At 39.7% G+C, this 20709-nt stretch overlaps 1 protein-coding gene across 6 annotated transcripts in view; it reads left to right on the top strand.

The window, feature by feature from the left end:
• The window catches only part of LOC122979779 (noelin-2-like), a 35454-nt gene extending 15329 nt beyond the window's left edge, over positions 1-20125 (top strand). For all 6 annotated transcript variants that reach the window (XM_044347508.1, XM_044347506.1, XM_044347507.1 and 3 more), the window contains 5 exons: positions 4776-4995; positions 7574-7680; positions 15221-15397; positions 15494-15667; positions 19247-20125. In XM_044347508.1, the coding sequence (XP_044203443.1) occupies positions 4776-4995; positions 7574-7680; positions 15221-15397; positions 15494-15667; positions 19247-19567 (999 nt within the window). In that variant the 3' untranslated portion in view covers positions 19568-20125. The remainder of the gene's footprint in view (positions 1-4775; positions 4996-7573; positions 7681-15220; positions 15398-15493; positions 15668-19246) is intronic.
• Positions 20126-20709: the final 584 nt, after the last annotated feature.

The following is a 20709-nucleotide window of genomic DNA, read 5'->3' as shown; positions in this document are numbered from 1 at the left end:
TCAGCCTGCAGTTAGAATCTGCTTCACAGTGAGATACAGTCTTTTTCTATTTTTTTCTTTTTTTTTTTTTTTTAACCAAATTTAGCCCAGTTTTAACCAAGACACATTTTCACACACAAATCGTCCAGTCAGCTCTTACTGGGTTGATAAAAAACTTTTGGTCATAAGACCTTCATCAGGCAAGAATCAGACAACACAAAGACATCAAACAATATTCTTAGTAACGAGTGCACAGCTAAAGGGACACAGGTTTACTGAAATTCACCTCCCGTTTGTGCCCGGTCATGAATTGATCCCGCCTGTTTCAACTGACATAAGAGCTCATTCTGACTGAACTTTGACCTGTGAAATAGCGAGGCTCCCCAGTGTCCAGCCAATTTGAGAAAGAGGGTAGGACTGACCTCTTGTTGGGGAAGTATTGATTGTTTATATCATTAAGTGTCAGGACAATGATATCAGGTAGTGAAAATAAAGTTTCTGAGATGAAGCTGTATAATTCATTGGAGGCGTGTAGTCCCAGCAGTATAGAATATTATATCCACTATTTAAATGCATGAGATGCTGTATGACACAGACAGAGGAGCCATAGGTGGTACCCAAGGAACACACACACACACACACACACACACACACACACTCACATCACTAGGGATGGGAATTGATGAGATTTTATTGATACCAATGTCAGTATTGATTCTGCTTATCGGTCTGATTCTTCATAGATTCCCTCATTGATTCATGATCAATTTTCTGTATGGACAAAGACAAGGCCAGGTTTTCAGCGTCAGTGCAACTGTTTTATTTCCTCTGAGTCTGAACACAGTGTTGCAACAGAGTAGAAAAAAAGGCATGCATGTGACTCAGGTGTGCAAAAGCTAATTTTCCCTCCCTGTGCAGCAAGCGTGAAAGGTTTTGCTGGCTGGTGAGATGATGGGCGAGTTGAGCTAGCTGTAGCAACAGTCTGTCATCTTCTACAACGGATGAAATGAGAGAATATTTGTACAGCATTCGTTTTCATTTAGGTTTTCTCGGTCAAAGGGAAAATCTGCTAAGCCTGCCTGCATGGCGCTAATGTTATTATAACATAAGATATTTACCCAATGGACGAGCTGCTCGGATGGAAAGCTGTGGTACTCATGCATAGAGTATCAAATACATGGCGTTCCTTGAATTTAAGCCCATGTTGCGTAGAAAGATGTTTCATCATATTGCTGGTCTTTCCATCCTTACTCGAAATGATCAATTACAGACATTACAATAAACACTGTTGTCATCTTCGTGAAATGAAACCACGCTTTGGACCCTTTCTTCCTCTGTGCCATGACTCCCTCTTGTTGCAAGTTTCCAGCAGCACAGATGCATGGGTTTGTCAGAAAAACATGCCGGCATTGATTAAAGGAATTGATAAGCTCGGAGGCATACGATAGATCGGACAATTTGGAACCAGTTCTCGACTGTAACCGGTTCTCGATTCCCATCCCTACACATTACCCCTTACTTCCCCAAATAGAGAGTGTTACCGCCTCCTCATAAATCCATTCTGCCTTTCATCTTTTGCCGAGCATCTTCTTAACAACATCACAGGGCTTTGGGGTCTGTTTTTAAGTTTTTATTCTGTTAGTTTATGCGTGTGTGTGTGTGTGTGTGCGTGTGTGTGCGTGTGTGTGCGTGTTGCACCTTTGGGGTTTTCACAGTCATAGGCTTTTGCCTTTGCACTGAGAGGCAGAGGCAGAGCTAGTGAATATTTATGTGCAACTACAGTAAGTTTATCAATAACTTAACAGCATTTTTGCCCCCTGGGGGGAAGGAAACAAGGGAGATGGAGAAGATGGGGTCAAACAGAGAGATTAAGGCAGACAGACAGACACAGATAGAGGACTTGGGAGAGATGGAGGATAAAAGAAAGAAGAGAGGTCTTATTGTATATTACCATTTTTCCCCGTGGGTGGGGTGGATGAGAGGAATGAGCAAAGTGAAATAAGTGAGGAGGTAAAAGGTTGGGGCGGAGAGAGGGGAGAGATAAAAGAGTGAACCAGGAGGGGAGAGATTAGAGTGAGATGAAGATGAAGGAGCAGACATGTCAGGGGAGGGATTAGCCAGGTAAAGTGTTTACAGTCCAACAGGCCATGACATTTACGGTATTTTGTCGAGATCGTTTTAAAAGCTTATTTAATGTCACAGTAAAACAACTGTACACAAATAATGATGACAATGAAGCGGTCAGATCTCAAACCAAGCAATTAGAAAAGAATCGCTGTGCTCTTATGTAAAATGTGATGCTGAACCAGTTCTGGAAACAGATGAACTGATGTCAGAGATGTATTTAGGTCCTGATTTCAAGATAGCAGGGGTGGGATTAGACACATAAAATGTTTGACTGTTTGCCAAGCCCTGGTTTCCTGGATGTGTTGTTGTGTTGTATGCGGGGGTATGAGATGTTCTGAGGAGATTATAAGGTTTTTGTATTCGCTTTTGACACTCTGCTTAATCCCTTTTTTCCATATCAAATCCAACTCCTATCCCTACCCAGTATAGAGTTTTTTGACGGGATTTTAAGGTGAAAAGACATCTTAAGTGTCAAAGATAAAACGAGCATATAAGAACAACCCTTTAACCTCCCACTGCAACACACAGCTATGTCATACACATAATTCTTACACCATATTGATCTTCCTTCAGATTGATCGCAGAAAAAAGTCCTGTTCTCTCCACACTGGCTCAAATTTATCCAGTATGAGAGCACTTTTCAACAGATCAATTCTCAGTCATAAAAAAAGCTGTCTGTTACTGCGGTTGGGAGGCCAAAATGCAGAAAAAAGATCGCTCCTCCAATTTTATGTTGTTTAACTGGGTCACGTTGGTAGCAAATGATGCAGGCGTACTTTCCTCTGGCCACATCTTCCATCTCCTCCTGTGGGATTATGAGGCATTCCCAGGCCAGATGGGATATGTTGTCCCTCAGGCAAGTTCTGGGGGTGCTTTCCATTTGCCTAACAAGGCTCTCGGTCTCCCTCGCTTTTGTGTTGTCCTCGCATCCTAGCTCCTCCAAGCCGAGATGCGAGAGAGAGAGAGAGACGCAAGCATGGAGTAATTATATTTACCAAATGGGACATCCTCGCTCACTGCAGCATCATTTTTAGAAGAAGGCAATTACTCATGACGAACAGCATCTCAAGCATCAAATGCGTAGGAATAATTAATAATAATTAATACATTAATTGATGAGCGCTACTCCAGTAGTGATTACAGGCATTCAGAATGTAAGTGATAGATACTCACTACCCATTACAAGAAAGTGATTAGTATGATCAATTCATAGATATCCAATAATTTCCTAATGATTCATTAATATAGTATCTCCCAGTCTGTTGTCACATAACTCATCATTATCTACTATATAGTTTTCAATTATCAGGTCGTTCCTGAGTCATTCCTCACTTGTTACTTAGTTTGTTTAGTATTAAAAGAACAGAACAGACATAAGGGAAGCAAAAAACCTACAATAAATGTTTTAAATAAAAACTATAATTTGTCTGTGAAAGACCACAGGTACAATAAGTAGGATACTCTGCTGGCTCAGGCTAATATTACAGGACAATAATAACTGTGACTGTATAGGACTGTATAGCTGTATATTTTTCCTGAATGAGCTGAGATGCACTTAAGATGAAAAATAAGAAAAAAAGAAGAAAAGAAGCCTTTTGGCTGATGAAGATTTTTATGATTCATTCATCATTCAGATAATAACCTCATTGAATCATTTTTATTTTATGAATAATGGATAACGTTAGAGCTGTTGTTGGTGCTATTATTCTTGTTTCAAAAGGGGAATTTGTCTAATTGAAATAAATATATATAAATAGGCTGCATTTATATAGCACCTTTCCAGTCTTCCGTGCTTTTAGTGCTTTTACACTACATGCCAGCATTCACCCATCCACACACACATTCATAAACTGATGGCAGAGGCTGCCATGCAAGGTGCCAACCTGCTCATCAGGAGATCTAATTTCTAGTAGAGTTCTCGTTCGCTTATTCACACACACACACACACTCACACACTCACACACTGATGGCACAGCCTTTGGGAGCAATTTGGCATTCAGTATCTTGCCCAAGGACACTTTGACATGCAGACTGAAGGAGACGAGGATGGAACCACCAACCGTCTGATTAGTGGAGGAACTGCTCTACCTCCTGAGCCACAGCCGCCCCAGTACACAGTATACAATTACTGCAATAATGCTGTAGAATTAATATTATAGTAACGCCGATTCCACAACAGACAACAGCCCTTCCTTTTACAGTCTCATTATATCAACAGAACAATCACTAAACAAATTCATATTAACGGGATGCTTCGTTCACACCTGTGGTTCCTCTCTCTAAGCTCCTCTGGGAGCCTTCTCTCTCCTCACTCCTCATCTCCTCTGAGATGCATTTAAGGGATTGGAACATCTTTGATGATGGCGATCAATTTCCGTGTCACTGGCTAAAGGACAGACGAGTGAGGATGGGAAAAAGCATAATTAGCTAGATAGAAAGCACTCTGAGTCTACTCTGGGGTCTTCTCCCAGTCAGACAAGCCCAGAATCCGTCCACAGGGAAGCAGTCACACTCCTGACCAGATGCACTACCTCACATGGCTGAGAAGGAGCAATGGCTCTACTCTAAGCTACCTCACCCGAAGGAGAGACAAAGATAGATGTGTTTTCAGATTTAACCACATTAGTGTGCGCTCCCTCTTCTCTCTGACTCATTTTTTTCTCTCTCAGGAGTTAAAGGGTCAGATGTCTCAGCTACGGCCTCTTCTGTCAGTGGTGGAGCAGTACAGATTGGACCTGCAGACGTTGGCCACCCTTCGACTGGAGCTGCTCAACCTGTCAATCATCCTGACAGCTATTCAGGAAGAGATCGGAGCATACGACTACGAGGAGCTTCAACAGAGGGTTTTACTGCTGGAGACCCGGCTACACAGCTGCATGAACAAACTGGGTACGTGCTGCTGCATGGGCAGTAATACTCGGTTATAAATGTAAACGTGTTACTTACACTGCCTTCAAATGGAACTCATGAGGTTGTGTTTTCTAGTCAAGTAAACAAAATGCCTGCATGACATTCAAGTGGTTTAAAGAGGCACTCTACCAATTATACACAAGAAGATGAGTTTACTTGTCACAATAAGTACAACTCAATCTTATTGAGTAAAAAACAGTTGTATAATGGCCTCTGTGGTTCTTAGGGAGCTTTTTAAAATCCAAGAAAAATAACCCTGATGATGTCACCAAGGTCATCATGAACTGGACTTGAGCCCTTAAATTTTTATCAGAAAACCTGCGTCAAGATCTAGGGCAGTGAAGTTTTAAAACACACAGGAATTCACCTGGCAGAGATGGTCTAATGCTGTGTTCACATTATGTTGGATGGATGGGAAGGATTGGTTAGATTTCCATGTTAAGGACGTTGTAGGCATTTACGTCATGTGACAACTCAGGCCCCAATAACACAGAACGCTTTTTGCAGATTGCACTGCACTGCCTTCTTTGTTGTAGCCTACAATTTAAAAAAAAAGAGCAGCTTGCTGCATCTTTTTTTTTTTCGCTAGGCAACCACCCACCTTTCAATTCATCCTACTGGGCAATGGGAAAAAATGCAAATGACATCGAGTGTTGTTCTGTTCTGAGTTCTAAGTTTTTTCAACTAGAGGCGTTCAGGGCGTTCCTGCGAAAACACAAGGCACATAGAGCAGAAAAACGTGAGGCACTCAGCAACACAAAAGCTGCGATCAAAAAGCTTCACTCTCACTGAAAACAATTGCAAAAAGCCTCCCTAGGCTGCTAAAAAGCACTCTGTCTGATCGAGGCCTCGGGAAGGTTCTATGATAACTGAGTTGGTAGTATGAGGGCTAAAATGCTGTGCATTTGACCAAATTACAATATATCCATTAAGCTTGGGTTTAATTACTTTGAACGACTGACTTTGGCTGCCATGAGGCATCCATGTTTTCCTGGTTTGCAGGCACTTCTGTATTAATAAGTACCAAGTCGGATATATCAGAGCTATATTTACAAGTCGGAAACTCATAATAACTGTAAGGTAAATCAGATATGATATGAACGCTGCATAACAGAAGGCACTATTGAGTTGTATCCCGGTAGGAGTTGTAGGATCCAATGTTTTGGAAACTGGGTTGAGATATCTCAGCTACTGCTTTGCCAAATTGGACCTTTTAAAAAAAAATTAAAAATCTGTCTCTCAAAATGTATGTTGTGCAGTACTAAATCACTGTTTTATCCCTTTGTGAGAACAATGATGATTCATAACTGACAAGATAAACAGACTTTTCCTTGTAAAAATAGTCAATGATTCAGTGTCTTTCTAGGAACAAGAGCAGTGTTGACAACACAAGCAATTAATAAAATAATGTCAAAGTAACGTCTATGGGGAACCAACGTTTTTAAAAACATCAGCATATAGTACAGTGTGTCACAACAACTTGTGAACTGAAAATTTCCAGTCAAGTCATGGATGGTTCTCAAACAGTAAACATGACAGAAACAACTCACTACTGATAATACAAACTCTAAACTAGAAGTAAAAAAGGAGAAACATCTTATTCATTTTAGATAACCAGTGAGACACAATCTTATAACATTTTGTGAAATAACCACAAATAACATGCTCCTTGAATAGGAATGGATTATGACAATAGCCTCAAATTAGACTGTTTTTTCTTTTCAAGCACATGGAAAGGTCAGATAATGGTTATGTATAAAGGTATCAAACTGATTTAATTAACAGGGTTATGTTTAGGGTTAGAAGCAGGAGGCAGGTGCTCTAACATCAGTTTGACAGGGTCATGCATGAGGATAAAAACAAAAGCAGTGTTATTTAACCATGTATAGTTGGGACACACTGAGCTTATGGATGGAGAGTGAAGAAGTGGATTATGCTGGGGGGGAGCGGTTCAAGATATACCTGCAGATGTTTTGATACTATTTTTCCAGTAAACATGTGTGACTATTGAAATCCATATGTAGGGTAACTGCAGCCACTCTTCCAGTTCTCAGTGAAGGAACAGTTGCGTGTAGTAAACCAAATGTTTAGTCAAAGTTACGCAGCTAAAACACTTCAAGGTCAAGGTGTTGGTAAGGAGCGGCTGATGCATCAAAAAAGAGCCTTTCACTAAAAATGAAAACGTACCGTCAAAAAGGATTCATTTTATAAAGACAGTTATATGAGTGGTCAGAGTGGAAGATACATGCATACCCAACCACTCTGACACACTATTTCAATCTCAAATCCTTTTTCTAGTCATGTCTCCTCCAAACACATTTCTTTCACAGTTCATGCTTGGGACACAAATATATCTAGATAAAAAAAATCCTGAACATCGGTTGAGACTGGTGAAAGGTGATAAGTGATCGTAAGCAAGTTGGCAGGTGACCTCAACAACCAGCATCACTCGGTCCAAACCACAAAACATAAACACACACTGTTTCTTCACTTACATATATAAAAGTCACATTTTTTTGCATCCTCATTCTAGGATATGTTCATCATTTGTTAACAGGTTGTGGGCGTCTGACAGTAGTTAGCAACCCGATCACCGTGAGAGCCTCGGGGTCCCGTTTTGGCTCCTGGATGACTGACGCCATGATTCCCAGCTCTGATAGCAGGGTAGGTGTACAGTGTATGTGTGTGTGTGTGTGTGTATGTGTGTATGACAAGTGAAGCAGGTGTTGTGAATGTGGTCACAAAGTAGCCAAGCTCTATATTTTTTCTTAATATATTTTTTCTGTCTCTTTCTGGCTTTTAACAGTTTCGCCCATTTCCAACACACACACACACACACCCTCTCTGTTCAGGGAGCGCATATTAAGTTAGTTGTCAAGGCGACTGTCTCCCAGTTGCCAGGTGTGATTTATATCGCCATGGTGACCCTTGCCTGTTCCCTATTAGAGCTTCTCCGTGATGATGAGAGGGAGCTATACCCACCAGCAGTATCCTAGTTATTGCTGCCTGTTTCCCAGTAACCAGTGTGACTGTTGTTACACTTATGGGGTTATGGTTGGTGGCGCTTTCCTGATACCTGTGTCTGTTTACATCTTTGTCCCAATAATAGGAAGCTTTTCTGTATTCATGATGCATGCAAGATGTTACTGAATCAGAAGTATAGCACTCAGCAAAGTAATGCATTTTATTTAAATACAGAACAGTATCTGTTCTTCCTGCATTTAAACCAGTGAAACTATAAAACTCTGTAATCCACTAAAAACACTTTTATTTTGCTTTTCTTCAAGCTTAAGGGAACCCTGTGGACTTTTTATATTTATATTTTGTGTTTCAAAAGCAAAATGCACTGTTTGTATCCATGAGACCTAAAGGGCAAAACGCACCAGCAGGATATGATGCTTGTCAAAACACTTTGTTTTTTTATGAAAGCCTGCTTGGTGATGCACGCCAACTTGTTACACACCACTGCCCTATATCCCAGCATTGATGTGTCAATTCTCTAGAATAGCAGCAATTTTAACACATTAATTCCAGCTACTGTCACCTCTCTTCATCCTGTTACTGTATGACACAGGTGTCTGTATGAGTCCCTGTGTGGTGGTATAGATCAAACAACAGATCGACAGATTAATCAATAATGAAAATAATCATTAGCAGCCCTAATCCAATTAAGTTTGAACCCCTAAACTTTGGGCTCCATGTGTTAAAAGGGCTATATCTTCCACACAGTTCTTTCTATATTGATGTAAACCTACTTAAATTAAAGCTGAGACTTGGTAATTTAATGTAGCATCTGTTATTGTATCTCACATTGAATGTGCTGATGCACAGAACCTGAAGAACAAACGATGTGTAACTGTACAAATACTTACTGTCTGGACTCTATATAGACTGTAGAGATACAGTTGTTGTGGCTAATGTGTTGCCACTGCTCGTGGTTACAAATCCAGCAGACACAGAACAACACCCATCACAGTCATGATTACACCTGATGAATGTCCAATAGTCACTCTGCTTGTAGGTCTCTCTTTTAGCTTCTAAGAAATAATGTTTTAGCTGCTGGACTGGAGACAAAACAGTGAGCAAAAAGTGGGTTTGAAGAACTTTAATTTATTTTAGTGTTAACATCAAATATATCACTGAATGCAGGTTTAAAGTTTTTTGCCTATTCTAGGCATAAACAGAACATATTTTTCACTTTACTGCTGAACATTTTCCAAAACACACAACAGTGTTGGTGTTTGTGGATCACTTCTGGTTTTCAGTTAATCCAGTATATAAATATAACAATGAACATCCCTGCATGTAAATGAGTTTAAGTCAGATAATCCATTACAGAGAATATATTTTCTGTTGTTTTTTCAGAATGTGGTAATATATTTGCATGGTGATGGTGCTAAAAAAGACTGTGAGACTTTGCCAGCTGTTGCGTTATTGTTACTTTTGTTATACTTCATTATTATACTAGATGATTGTAGAACAATTAACTTATCGCATTAATATTCCAACAACAGCAGTTTTTTTTTTTCTCTCAGTAAATACAGATTCAGATACGAACAGTGATTTCTTGGAACATCTCTAGTATGTGCATACGTGCAGATGATCTTGGATGCATTTTACATGTTATAAACTCATGATTATAAGGTTTTGTCTGGTCGGAGAGCTGATATTGACCATCAGAAACATCATCTACCACCTGATAAAAAATTACATCTTTTTATCTGTTTTTTTTATTGTAAATATTTAACTCCGTAAATGAAAATGAAGTCAGATAAATCATATAAATCCATCAGTGTGCCACATATACAGAACACCAGCACTACATGTAAAGTCATTCTTATACATCCTCCGGTATCCATGACTGCAGTGTCTTCACAGGGTCCCAGTTTGGCATTTATGAATTCTTCATTAGCTCATTAGTGTGTGAATATGTGTGTTTGTGCGTGCATTATGTTTCACACACTCATGCACACGCATTCACACACCTGTCGCTGTATTTGAGAACAGCTGCTGAGGTGTGGATATCCCCTGATCTGTCAAGATGTCTCTACTGATAGGGTGAGAAAGAGAGAGAGGATGAGAGAGACCCAGCAAATAAGAAAAGAGAGAGGGAAAGAATGGGGCAAGAATGTTGGTGAAAAGGTGAGAAGCAGGGATGAGAAACAAGAAAAACGAAAGAGGGGGTTGGACAGGAAGTGAAAGAAACAAAGAGAGAAGGGCGGAAATGGGAGAAGGTTGATCAAAAGGACAATAGTTGGGGAGGACAAGCAGGATGGGATGAAAGAAGCAAAGGAGGCGATGGAAAAAGAAGACTGAAAAGGGGAGATGGGGAAAAAAGATAAAGAAGATAAGACAGGTCAGCAGAGCCGTTAAAGGCTACATGTGTACATTAAGTAATGAGTCACTACAATGAACCCTTCTACCCACGTTTGCCATGAAGGGACACACTGTCAGAAATGAGGGGAAAAATTCACAGTAGTCTACTCACTATTCTGTGAAAAATACATTAAGTTCAGACAAAGCTAATACTACGAGGCTTTGACAGGCTGAGTTAGACAAATCAAGTGGATATGTTCAAAGACCTTTTACCATGAAATTCCCTCTCTCTATGTCCACAGACCTCATTTCCTCGCTCAGCCAGTCTTGTGTCAAAGACGGTTTCCACTTCAAATTGTGTTTCCTGTAGCTCTGCCCGCTGTGGTTGGGGTTAGATTTAGGTTATGGTTAGCTGTTTCAGAGGTAAGAGGTTTGGGTTACCAAAAAAACAGCACTGAGTTAAAAAAAAATACGCAAGAGGTTGCATCAGTGTGGGCGTGTTGCTTCAGGTACAGGTGAGACATTAAAATACAATCAAGGTAGGCTGGTTTGATTAATAAATCCATGTGTTTAAAGGTTAATCAGATGCCAAAACACTGCACAGTGATGTATAATACAACTCAGAAGTTTTAACAGCAATAATTTTATCCTCCATAGTGACAATCGCCGGGTAAACAGTAGAATTACCCCGTTCATATTACAAAAGCAATCTAGCAGGAGTTTGCCTTTTATATATTTGATTGGACAACATGAGATAACGGTCTCATTGGAATGAATGAGGCGGCTGCATTTGTTCACAGAGTCCAATCATCTTTCTGAACACAGCCTTAGTTTTAAAGTTAGGTTGAGGTTAAAGCAGTATTACTTGATTATTCAGCCCCCAGATTAGCAAACAGTTGCCTATTTACACATCCAGTAGACATGAAGCAACATTAGCATTCATTTACAGTTGTATTTCTGGCCATCTGATGATTGTACGTCCAACATTCAGTCACATTTTAGTCCTATTTTAGTCTCCATCAACTCCTGACTCTTTAGCTGCTAAACGCTCTACTGCATTCACCAGCTAGTTGCTAATTTCATCAGTTTTCTGTTTGGCACTGGACAGGTAGTGTACAATGGGTTTAGGAATGCAACTAACAATTATTTTCTTGATTAATCAATTAATCATTTTGACTATAAAATGCCTGTTATCATTTTTTTTAGAGCTCATAGTGACATTTCCTTGTTCTGTTTAACTAGCAGTCCAAGATCCAAAGATATTTTACTGATGTATGACACAGAAAAGCTTCATATCCTCACATTTGAGAGGCTGGAATCAGCAAATATTTGGCATTTTTGCTTAAAAAATAACTAATCAATCATTTCACATTAAAAAAAAAATCGATTAGGTGTCTGTCAGTCGATTAACTGACAAGTTTTTACTGAAAACAGTTGCCTGATGTGGCTGGACAAGAGCAGTGAGTGAACTGAAAAGGTTTTGTTATCCATTGTTGATTTAGAGATACTGATTTATTTTACGAATAAATATTTGCACATAATGAGGACTGTGGATTTTTTTTAATGTTTTACAGGGTAGTCAAACTTGGAAGGGACTGTTTCAAAGCATGCGAGTATTGTATTATGATAGATTAGGCCATCGGGGAAGGAGCAGAAAGAAAACAGTGTAACAATCTCTAAAACTAAGGTGCAAGTCCAAGATAAAGCAAAATGTCACTTTCTTGCATGCACCGTTTGTTTTATAATCAGCGTCTGGAGCTTGTTTATATAAAGCAAATAGTGCACTCAAGTGCGAGAAGATTACAACTGCCAGAAAACAAAGGGACTCGTGTTCCTTTGAAACACCACTTTATAGGGAATTAAGACAGAGAAAGCCTCATCAGATCAGCTGGTGAAGCAGGGAAAAATAGGGAGGAAAGGGAAGTATTTAGAGGAGAAATGAGGGAGAGAAGAGAGTGTTAGAGGTAGAGAGAGAGTAATCAGGCTGTTTCATTGTCTTTGCAAACCACAAGCTGTGTCTCAATTAAAGAACTTCAGAATCACTGCAATCACTTACCTTTGTCTGGAAGTCTCTCATTCAGTGGGGATTTTAAGTATTGCAACTACAAATTTACTGTAATTTAAAAAATGGTACTGTCACGGCAGGAGAGATCTTCTTTTCTTTGACCCATGAAAAAAAAGATCCTTTTCATGTGCTTCCTCATTCCTGCCCTCTGTAATTGCCAAGGGAATAATGAGCATCTTTCCCGCCAACAATGCTCTCTCTTACCTGCACTCTTTGCTTTCTTTCATCTGTTTCACCTCTTGTCTCTCTTTGGGTAATTAATGCTCCACGCTGTCGATGCTCAATTTTCCTCTTCTCTCGTTTCTTTTTCCCCCTCGTCTTTTTTCGTTCTGTGTCGTCCGTTTGCTACTGCGGTGGTGGTTTTCTCTTCCACGGTCACCCCTCCCCCCTCTTCCTCTGTCCTATATTTACACCTCTTCTCATTACTCTCAGATTATCTGGTTTTACTTTTCATCAGGCAGCTATTTCCATTTAGGTCGGGTTGATTTAGGAGGTGGGGGAGGGTGGACATCAATTCTCCGTACCTGGGGTAAATTTGAATTTATTACCTATATTTATTACAAAAATGTAGCCTTGCATTACCAAGCAGAAAAGTCCTCCATTTTCAGCAGCAGCATCACCATCATACGTGCTATCATCACAAGAGAAACAATCATTATTTCGAAATCAAAACACTTCTTGTACAATCAATATTTTTATATTGACAATGGACACAGACACACACACACAACATGGCGACTTGTATGTGAATGTTTTTTTAGTGATTAACCCACAGATACAGTCCCAAGTATTTGGACAGGTATTTTGTTCCTCAGACTCTGTGCTTCATCACATTCAATTTGAAATAAAGTTAATGAATACTACACTAAGTCATTTTAGTCGATATCAAAAGACCAACATGGGAGATATAGCCCTTTGAACACATAGAGCCAAATCCATAAAAGGATTGTAAAAAGTGTCATTTACAAATCACCCGCAAAGGGTGAAATGCACCGCATACTGTGCTGCCAAGCAAATAGCGTCATAGTGTGCATGTTCCATTTGCATGCATGTAAATTAGGTAATATTCATACATTCAGCGCAAAATTGGCCCCTTTATATGCAAATAAGCCTCAAAGACCAGCACTAATTGCCAGATGCAATTAGGGTGGAGTTATTAGCGTCGGCGTTGGTTAGTTGGTGTTATCTGCATGTACGCTCACTCTTTACTCACTCCCTCTCTCTGTCCCTCTCTCTCTCTTCAATTCTTCAAGCTTGTGAGGCTTGAATGATATTGAATTGATATTGAATGATATCAAGGGCGAAATCTTCAGTCAGACATTGGGGGGGGATCAAGTGATATGGGGTGGTAGACTTATCTTGGACTTTCAGCCACTTAAAAATAAAAATGTCCTGACAGCTCTGATGGAGCGCAGGATTCATCCATAAAGGCTGTTTTATTACAAACAATTCCACTGTATAAATCAGGAATCTCTGCGTAACAGCTGACCTCTTTATATACAGTCAATGTTTCTGCAGCATCCCTGATACATTCAGTGAGACCTGAACGACATTATTGTAAGATTCAGACATTAATCTAACACATTTCAGACCTGCCTGAGTCACATTAATAGCTGTGGCCTATTCTGATGGACATTTCAGTAGATCATGTTATAGATGTGAAATACTAAGTAAAAGAAGCAAAATACGTGGAAGTTGGTTTGTGATTGTGGATAGCTCTGTTTGTGTGCACCTCTGCTAATTAAAGATGCACAATTTGTGCTCTCTGCAGTTTTCATTATGGACCAATCTGTGTGCTGAAATGTTGAGAAAAGCCTGAAACACTAGAAACCGCTAAGCTCCGAGGTTAAAATGTAATTGGAAAGATACACATGAAGTCAAACAAAATCATCATATTTAATATTTTTCGGAAAATCCAAAGGATTGAAAAATGTGTAACTGTCCAAATACTTGCTGTCTGGACTGTACATAATTATCACCCAACTCTGCACTTCCCCATAGCTCTGGGGAGCTTTATTGAGAGTTTCAGCTCATTTAGCTGTCTATCCCACAACTTTATTATTTCAGGTCACTCTATCTCTCTCATAGCATTGTTTTTTGGCTTTAGCAGGCAGCTGTTTTCAGTGAAGCTTTTCATCCTTCATTCACTACTTATTCAACACCAAACTGCAGACAGACAAAGTAAGGGACTAGCTTGTGAACATAGTGGAGAGTTTAGCAGCTTAAGAGCCAAATATTTCCTTCAGGAGTTGGTGGAGACCAAAACAGAGCTAAAAGCAGATTGACTATTGGACTTGCCTTGATTTGATTGGCTGAAGTATGGTGGCCACCAGGGAGAAAATTTGACCAGCCAAAAGCCAAACACCATGTCATTATCTAATCAAGTTGCTGGTGAACATAGTAGTTGACTATAAGGAAGCTCTCTCTGGTGGGTGTTCATTTTGGATCCTGCAAGGGAAGTTGTTGAAATTTTGGAAAAAGCAGTTAGCAGAGTTGAGTGAGAAAATTGATACTACTCTCGTTTATGTAATTTATGGATGTAAAGCAAGACCCATCAGCTGGTTAGCTTAGCTCAGCACAAAGACTGGAAACAGAAGGAACGACTAGCCTGGCTACAACAAACACCTCTAAGGTTCACTAATTAACACGTTATCTGTTTGTTTAATCCACAATTTTGTTTGTTCTTCTGGATGAAGCTTCATATTTATTGTTCAGACATGAGAGTTGTATCACTCTTCTCATCTTAACTCTCGAATCAGCGTATTTCCCAAAATGTTGAACTATACCTTTAAACCCTTTGTTTTCCTCTCCTCTCTCCATCAGGTGTGGTCGATGGATGGCTACTATAAGGGCAGACGTGTGTTGGAGTACAGAACCATGGGGGATTTCACCAAGGGGCAGAACTTCGTGCAGCATCTGTTGCCCCACCCCTGGGCAGGAACCGGCCACGTGGTCTATAATGGGTCACTCTACTACAACAAGCACCAGAGCAACATCCTGGTAGGAGATCGGCTAGAATACGAGTATGGGAGAAAAAAAAACAGTTTGATAATCAGATGACTGGAGCAAGAGATGTTTGTGCGTTTGTCTTTCCAGGTTCAGTACCATTTCCGCTCTCGTAGCGTGATGGTCCAGCGCAGCCTGAGTGGAGCGGGATACAACAACACCTTCCCCTACAGCTGGGGAGGATCCTCTGACATTGATCTCATGGCTGATGAGACAGGACTCTGGGCCGTCTACACCTCCATCCAAAATGCTGGAAACATAATGGTAAAGTCTGCGTGTGTGCTCTTTTTGTAATTAAAAAAAAACAGGCAGAGATCATGAAATAAAAGTTTTCTCGCTGTATTTGAATATGGGACATTTACATAAACAGGAAAAATACAAACCCAGTGATGTATTTGTTGCACTCTGAAGCTGCAGCTGTCAGCAGCTTTGCTTTGCCTTCCAGAAGTCATAAACTCCCACAGTTTTTAGAAAATCCATTTAAAAAGTTGACAGAGACACATTGCTCCATCGAATAATGTAATCTATCATGTGTATTGCAGTTTTTCATAACATGATGAGTATGCAGCTAATTTTCTGTATTACTGTGTACTTTACAACCAGCTGCCTACACCTAGATGACAAGTGGAGTTGTCATGGGGGGGGCATAAATCAAAAGATTGATGCATAGCTTTTAAAAATTCAGTCGGAAGCAAAACATCGCCTGAAATAAAAAAACAAAACCCAATTCATCAAAACAAAAAACTAAACTACACCCAAACAGAATTTTAAATACAAAATCCCTTAATTCAACAAACACAGGAGAAAAGAAATGCAGAACGAAGTAAAAATGGAGGCCGATCCCTACGCAACTTCTGCTTACAATAACAGGAAGCCGACTATATAATGTAATTGACCGTCAGCATCCCTGCTGATGTGGTGTGTTTGGGGGCAGTGGTAAGAGTGATTCTCTGCATTTAAAGAAGAGGGTGGTGTCTTTTTTCCCAGCCCTTAGAGCAAAATTCTAAGGAATAGATTAAACAGTGTTTTTATTTGCTCTAACATAAGCTGCAATCAATAACAAGTCCAGCTAAGTAGCTTACTACCTAAAGTATTAATCGAGCATTACTTCCAAGGCCAAGAAGCTTATCATTCATTAACTGACTACATTAGTCAAGTCAAGTCAATTTTATTTATATGGCGCCAAATCACAACAGAAGTTATCTCAGGGCACTTTTAATATAGAGCAGGTTTAGACCGTATTCTTTAATCTACAGAGACCCAACATCCCCCCATGAGTGAGCACTTGGCGATTAGTTTGTGGGGTTACAGGTTACAGACACACAAAACAAAAACAAACAAACAAACAAACAAAAAACCCCAGCACATCCACCGTGTGGAGGCCAGTCCATTATGCATTAGCAGTTCTGTCCATCTCTTTATCGTTAGTTTACACTCCAGAAACCCAGCTTGAGACAGTATTACATTTGACAAATTCATCAGTTAGTTCCCACCCTAAAAGTTGATTCTCTAGTAGTTTGAAAATAAAAACACATATGTAACCTATAAGCAGCCAAACAAGGTTACGTTAGAGCAAAATAACAGTCTGATCTTATATGTTTCCTTACAATACTACTGTAAGACCTACTAGCTCTACACAGCAATACAAGAACAATGTTGTTTATTTCAGTGTCTTCTACATGGATCCTCAACTTGTGACAGTGTTGAGTTTTTATCAGGGTCATGCAGCTTTAGTAGCTTTGTCCTTGGCCTTTTAGCACAATACGTTGTACGAAGCCATTAAGTGCATGTTTAAGATGCCTTTTACAGGGCTCTTATTTTAAAACCAGTCAGCTTTAAACATTTAAAAGGCAGTCGGCAAAAACATTTTCAACCAACTGATGGTAGTTTGTGATAGATCAAATTCTTCCTTTCCGACAGAAAAATCAACTGTAGTCGGTTGGAAATGGAGAGCCAAGGACCCATTATTTCAAAAACAACTTCATTTAAAATGATAAATCAGCCGAAACAATATATGAATCACAGAAAATCACAAAAATAGTAATGTCCCCTTTAATGTTTTTATCTGCACACATTTCTGACAAAATGTCTGCCTTGAGAAAGATATGTTAACCACAAAAAGTACACCACAAAGCTACAACAGCAGGGGGAGAACACAGGAGACCAAAAAGCTTCTTCCTAAACATAAACTAGAATAAGCTGATCAGCAGTTCTTCCCTGGTGCTCCAGCACTCCATTTACTGATCTATTCTGACCTTCAATCTGCAGACTAAAAGAGAGAAAAAACACCTTTATACATGCTCACAACAATAAAACCTTTTCCTGGTGGTGCTGGCAGTATGAAATTTACAACACAGTGAGAGAAAACCAGAGGTGGAAGAAGGCTCTTTACCTTATTCTTTAAAAAAGAATAGTGAGGGACGGAAACACAGTTACAGGACAAAAAAAAGAAGAAATGGAGAGAAAAAATTACAGTAATTTCTATATTGTGGCCCGAACAATACTGGATTTTCCATAATATTGGTTTTTTACATAAACATAAACAAACATGTTTGTCAAGGACACCTTTTTTAAAGATAAGATTAAGATTTTTTTTTATATAGAAACACATTATAAAAGTAAAATTGTTCAAGTTCTGAGGACAAGCCATCCAACAGAGGCAATGTTTCTAAATGACCTTAAACATATCTTTGGCATTTTTGTTTTGCATTTTCTTGCTACTTGTTGGCTGGGATATATGGTTTATGTTTATGTTGCAGGGCTAATATATCGCCTGGCAGATTTATCAGGCTCTACTTTATGTACTGCTGTGGAGTTTAATATGTGACAGTACCTCATATTTTACAAGCTGATCAGATGTTTTGAATGTAAAATCAGAATCTGCAAAATAACTAGAACAATATTTCACTCTTAAAAAGGTAGTGTTTGAATGAAGTATAGAGCAGAAACAACAATTTACATCAAAATTGTACTTAAAGGGGGAACATTTTCTGTTATTTTTAAACTGTGATAATGTCGGATGTCCATGTTAAACATGGTCAAAGTTTCAAAACTTGACGTGAACGTATGCAAAAATGTTCCCTGAAAGTCAAAATCCCAGACTTCTGCCTGCTCTGAACACTTTGTTTGCAAAGTTACCTCTACTTCCTCCTTGTAATGACATCAGCAATGTACACAAACCACTGTCTGTCCTGTAGGATTTGTTGTTTTAGGTTATTGGTACTTCAGGTTGTTTACTGGGTTGTTTGTGCTGTCCACTTGCATATTTTGGATCAGATTCAAACTCGGGCATGTACAGATGTATTTGAGATGCTTCCATTTGGGTAAAGAATGAGAAAAATAAGTGAAATCTGTTTGTTTATGTAGCCTCCGGAGTCACTGGAAGTCTGCTGGAAGATAACCAATCAGAACAGAGTAGGCTCACTAAGGGCGGGTCTTAAAGAGACAGGAGCTAAAACGGCCTGTTTCAAACAGAGGCTGAAGTGAGGGGCTGCATAGAGGGCCAGTATTAGATAAATAAGGAGTTTTTTTTAACTGTAAATCTTGCAAAGATATTCCAGCAGAGCCCCAGAATATAAATATAGACCTGGAAATGTGCATGTTATGTCCCCTTTAAGCACAGTTTTTGATTAAATGCACTTTGTTACTGTCTATAGTTGTAGGCAACACGTAGTTAGACACCAGCAACCTGTTTACATTCAATTAAACAAACATTGTGGGATTAAAAAAGACAAAAAATATCACCAGTAATCTCACATGATAGCAGCTCACCTCTGCAAGCAGTTTTATATAACATGCGTTGAAAAGGATTCTCGGTGACCGTCTCTCCCTCTCTGTCTGCAGGTGAGTCGTCTGGACCCTCACTCGCTGGAAGTGCTCCGGAGCTGGGATACGGGGTTTCCTAAACGCAGCGCAGGGGAAGCCTTCATGATCTGTGGCACCCTGTACGTCACCAACTCTCACCTGGCTGGAGCCAAGGTCCACTTCGCTTACCACACCAACTCCTCCACGTACGAATACACCGACATCCCCTTCCACAACCAGTACTCCCATATCAGCATGATGGACTACAACCCCAGAGAGAGAGCGCTGTACACCTGGAACAACGGACACCAGGTCCTCTACAATGTCACACTGTTTCACGTCATCCGGAGTGACGGATAGATCGACACGTAGAGAGTGGTAGAAAAAAAAAAGAGAGAGTTAAAGTAGAGATGGAGGAGATAAGTTGTATAAGGGTACTGCATCTTACAACACACACACACACATACAAACACAAAAATAACCATTCACATCAACAAGAAAATGAGCACTGTCTGTGTTTGAATTTGAATGTTTTCTGGACTGCTAGAGCTCACAGAGCTAATAACTAGACACAATACACAGCTGTCGAACATAAGTCTAAAGGTCACAGACAAGAGTATTCATCACGGCAGAGATGAAAATTAACTGCCTCTGCTACAGGGACGCTGAAAGAAGGAAGTCAAGACAGTTTGAGCTCATCCATATTCTGTTGCATTTCATTCCACTCGTGTCTCAGAAGTGATTTTTTGGAAGCTGAGGTTGAATTGTCGAAAAACGCAGCACGTGAACTGAATTTCAACTCTTCAAAACTCGACGACAGTGGAGACCTGACGGGAGATATTCTGGGTTTGTGATGTGATCGTGGACGTGTTCAGTCAGCATGGTTGTTCATTCAATAAAACTTACTGTCAAACTTTACTAAGACTCTGCTGTCTTGGAAAGTGGAAAGGTGTTTTTAATACAAACCTGCGTGTCTGTGTTCGTCCATGCATGTGTGTTCTGCACAACAGTGGCTAAAACAGAGACATAACATAAAAAGTTATTCAAAGTAAACAATATTTAACGCTAAAGATTGAGAGATCTCTTTATATCATTAAATGGATCTGTGTTAATTGTGAGCTTTCTTTGTGTAATAATGTTTTTTTCATGGGCTCTGATTGATCTCAGCAGTGCTATGGATGAACGGAGTTCAGGAGAGACTGTTGTTTTGAGTCAAGCGCAGCTGCACAGTTTAACCTGCTCATTATTACTTAAGTGGCTATTATGAGCTGAAAATGGAGGGTAACATCCCCAGAGAAGAGTCGATAAAGAGACCGACAAACTCACAAAAACACACACACACACACAGACAATCAATGCTGAGATTTAAGTTCACAGATACGCACAATACATACTGTACAAACACACAAAAGATGTATAGATATAAAGAAGAAGAAGAGGTTGTAACAAGGTGTCAAGGCTGATGAGATGAAGAAAAACACTGAATCGATAGAAAGCGATTG

This window comes from Thunnus albacares, chromosome 3 (assembly GCF_914725855.1).
Source record: "Thunnus albacares chromosome 3, fThuAlb1.1, whole genome shotgun sequence".
NCBI lineage: Eukaryota > Metazoa > Chordata > Actinopteri > Scombriformes > Scombridae > Thunnus > Thunnus albacares.
Note: the sequence above shows the minus strand (reverse complement) of the source record. Positions and strands in the feature narration are given on the sequence as shown.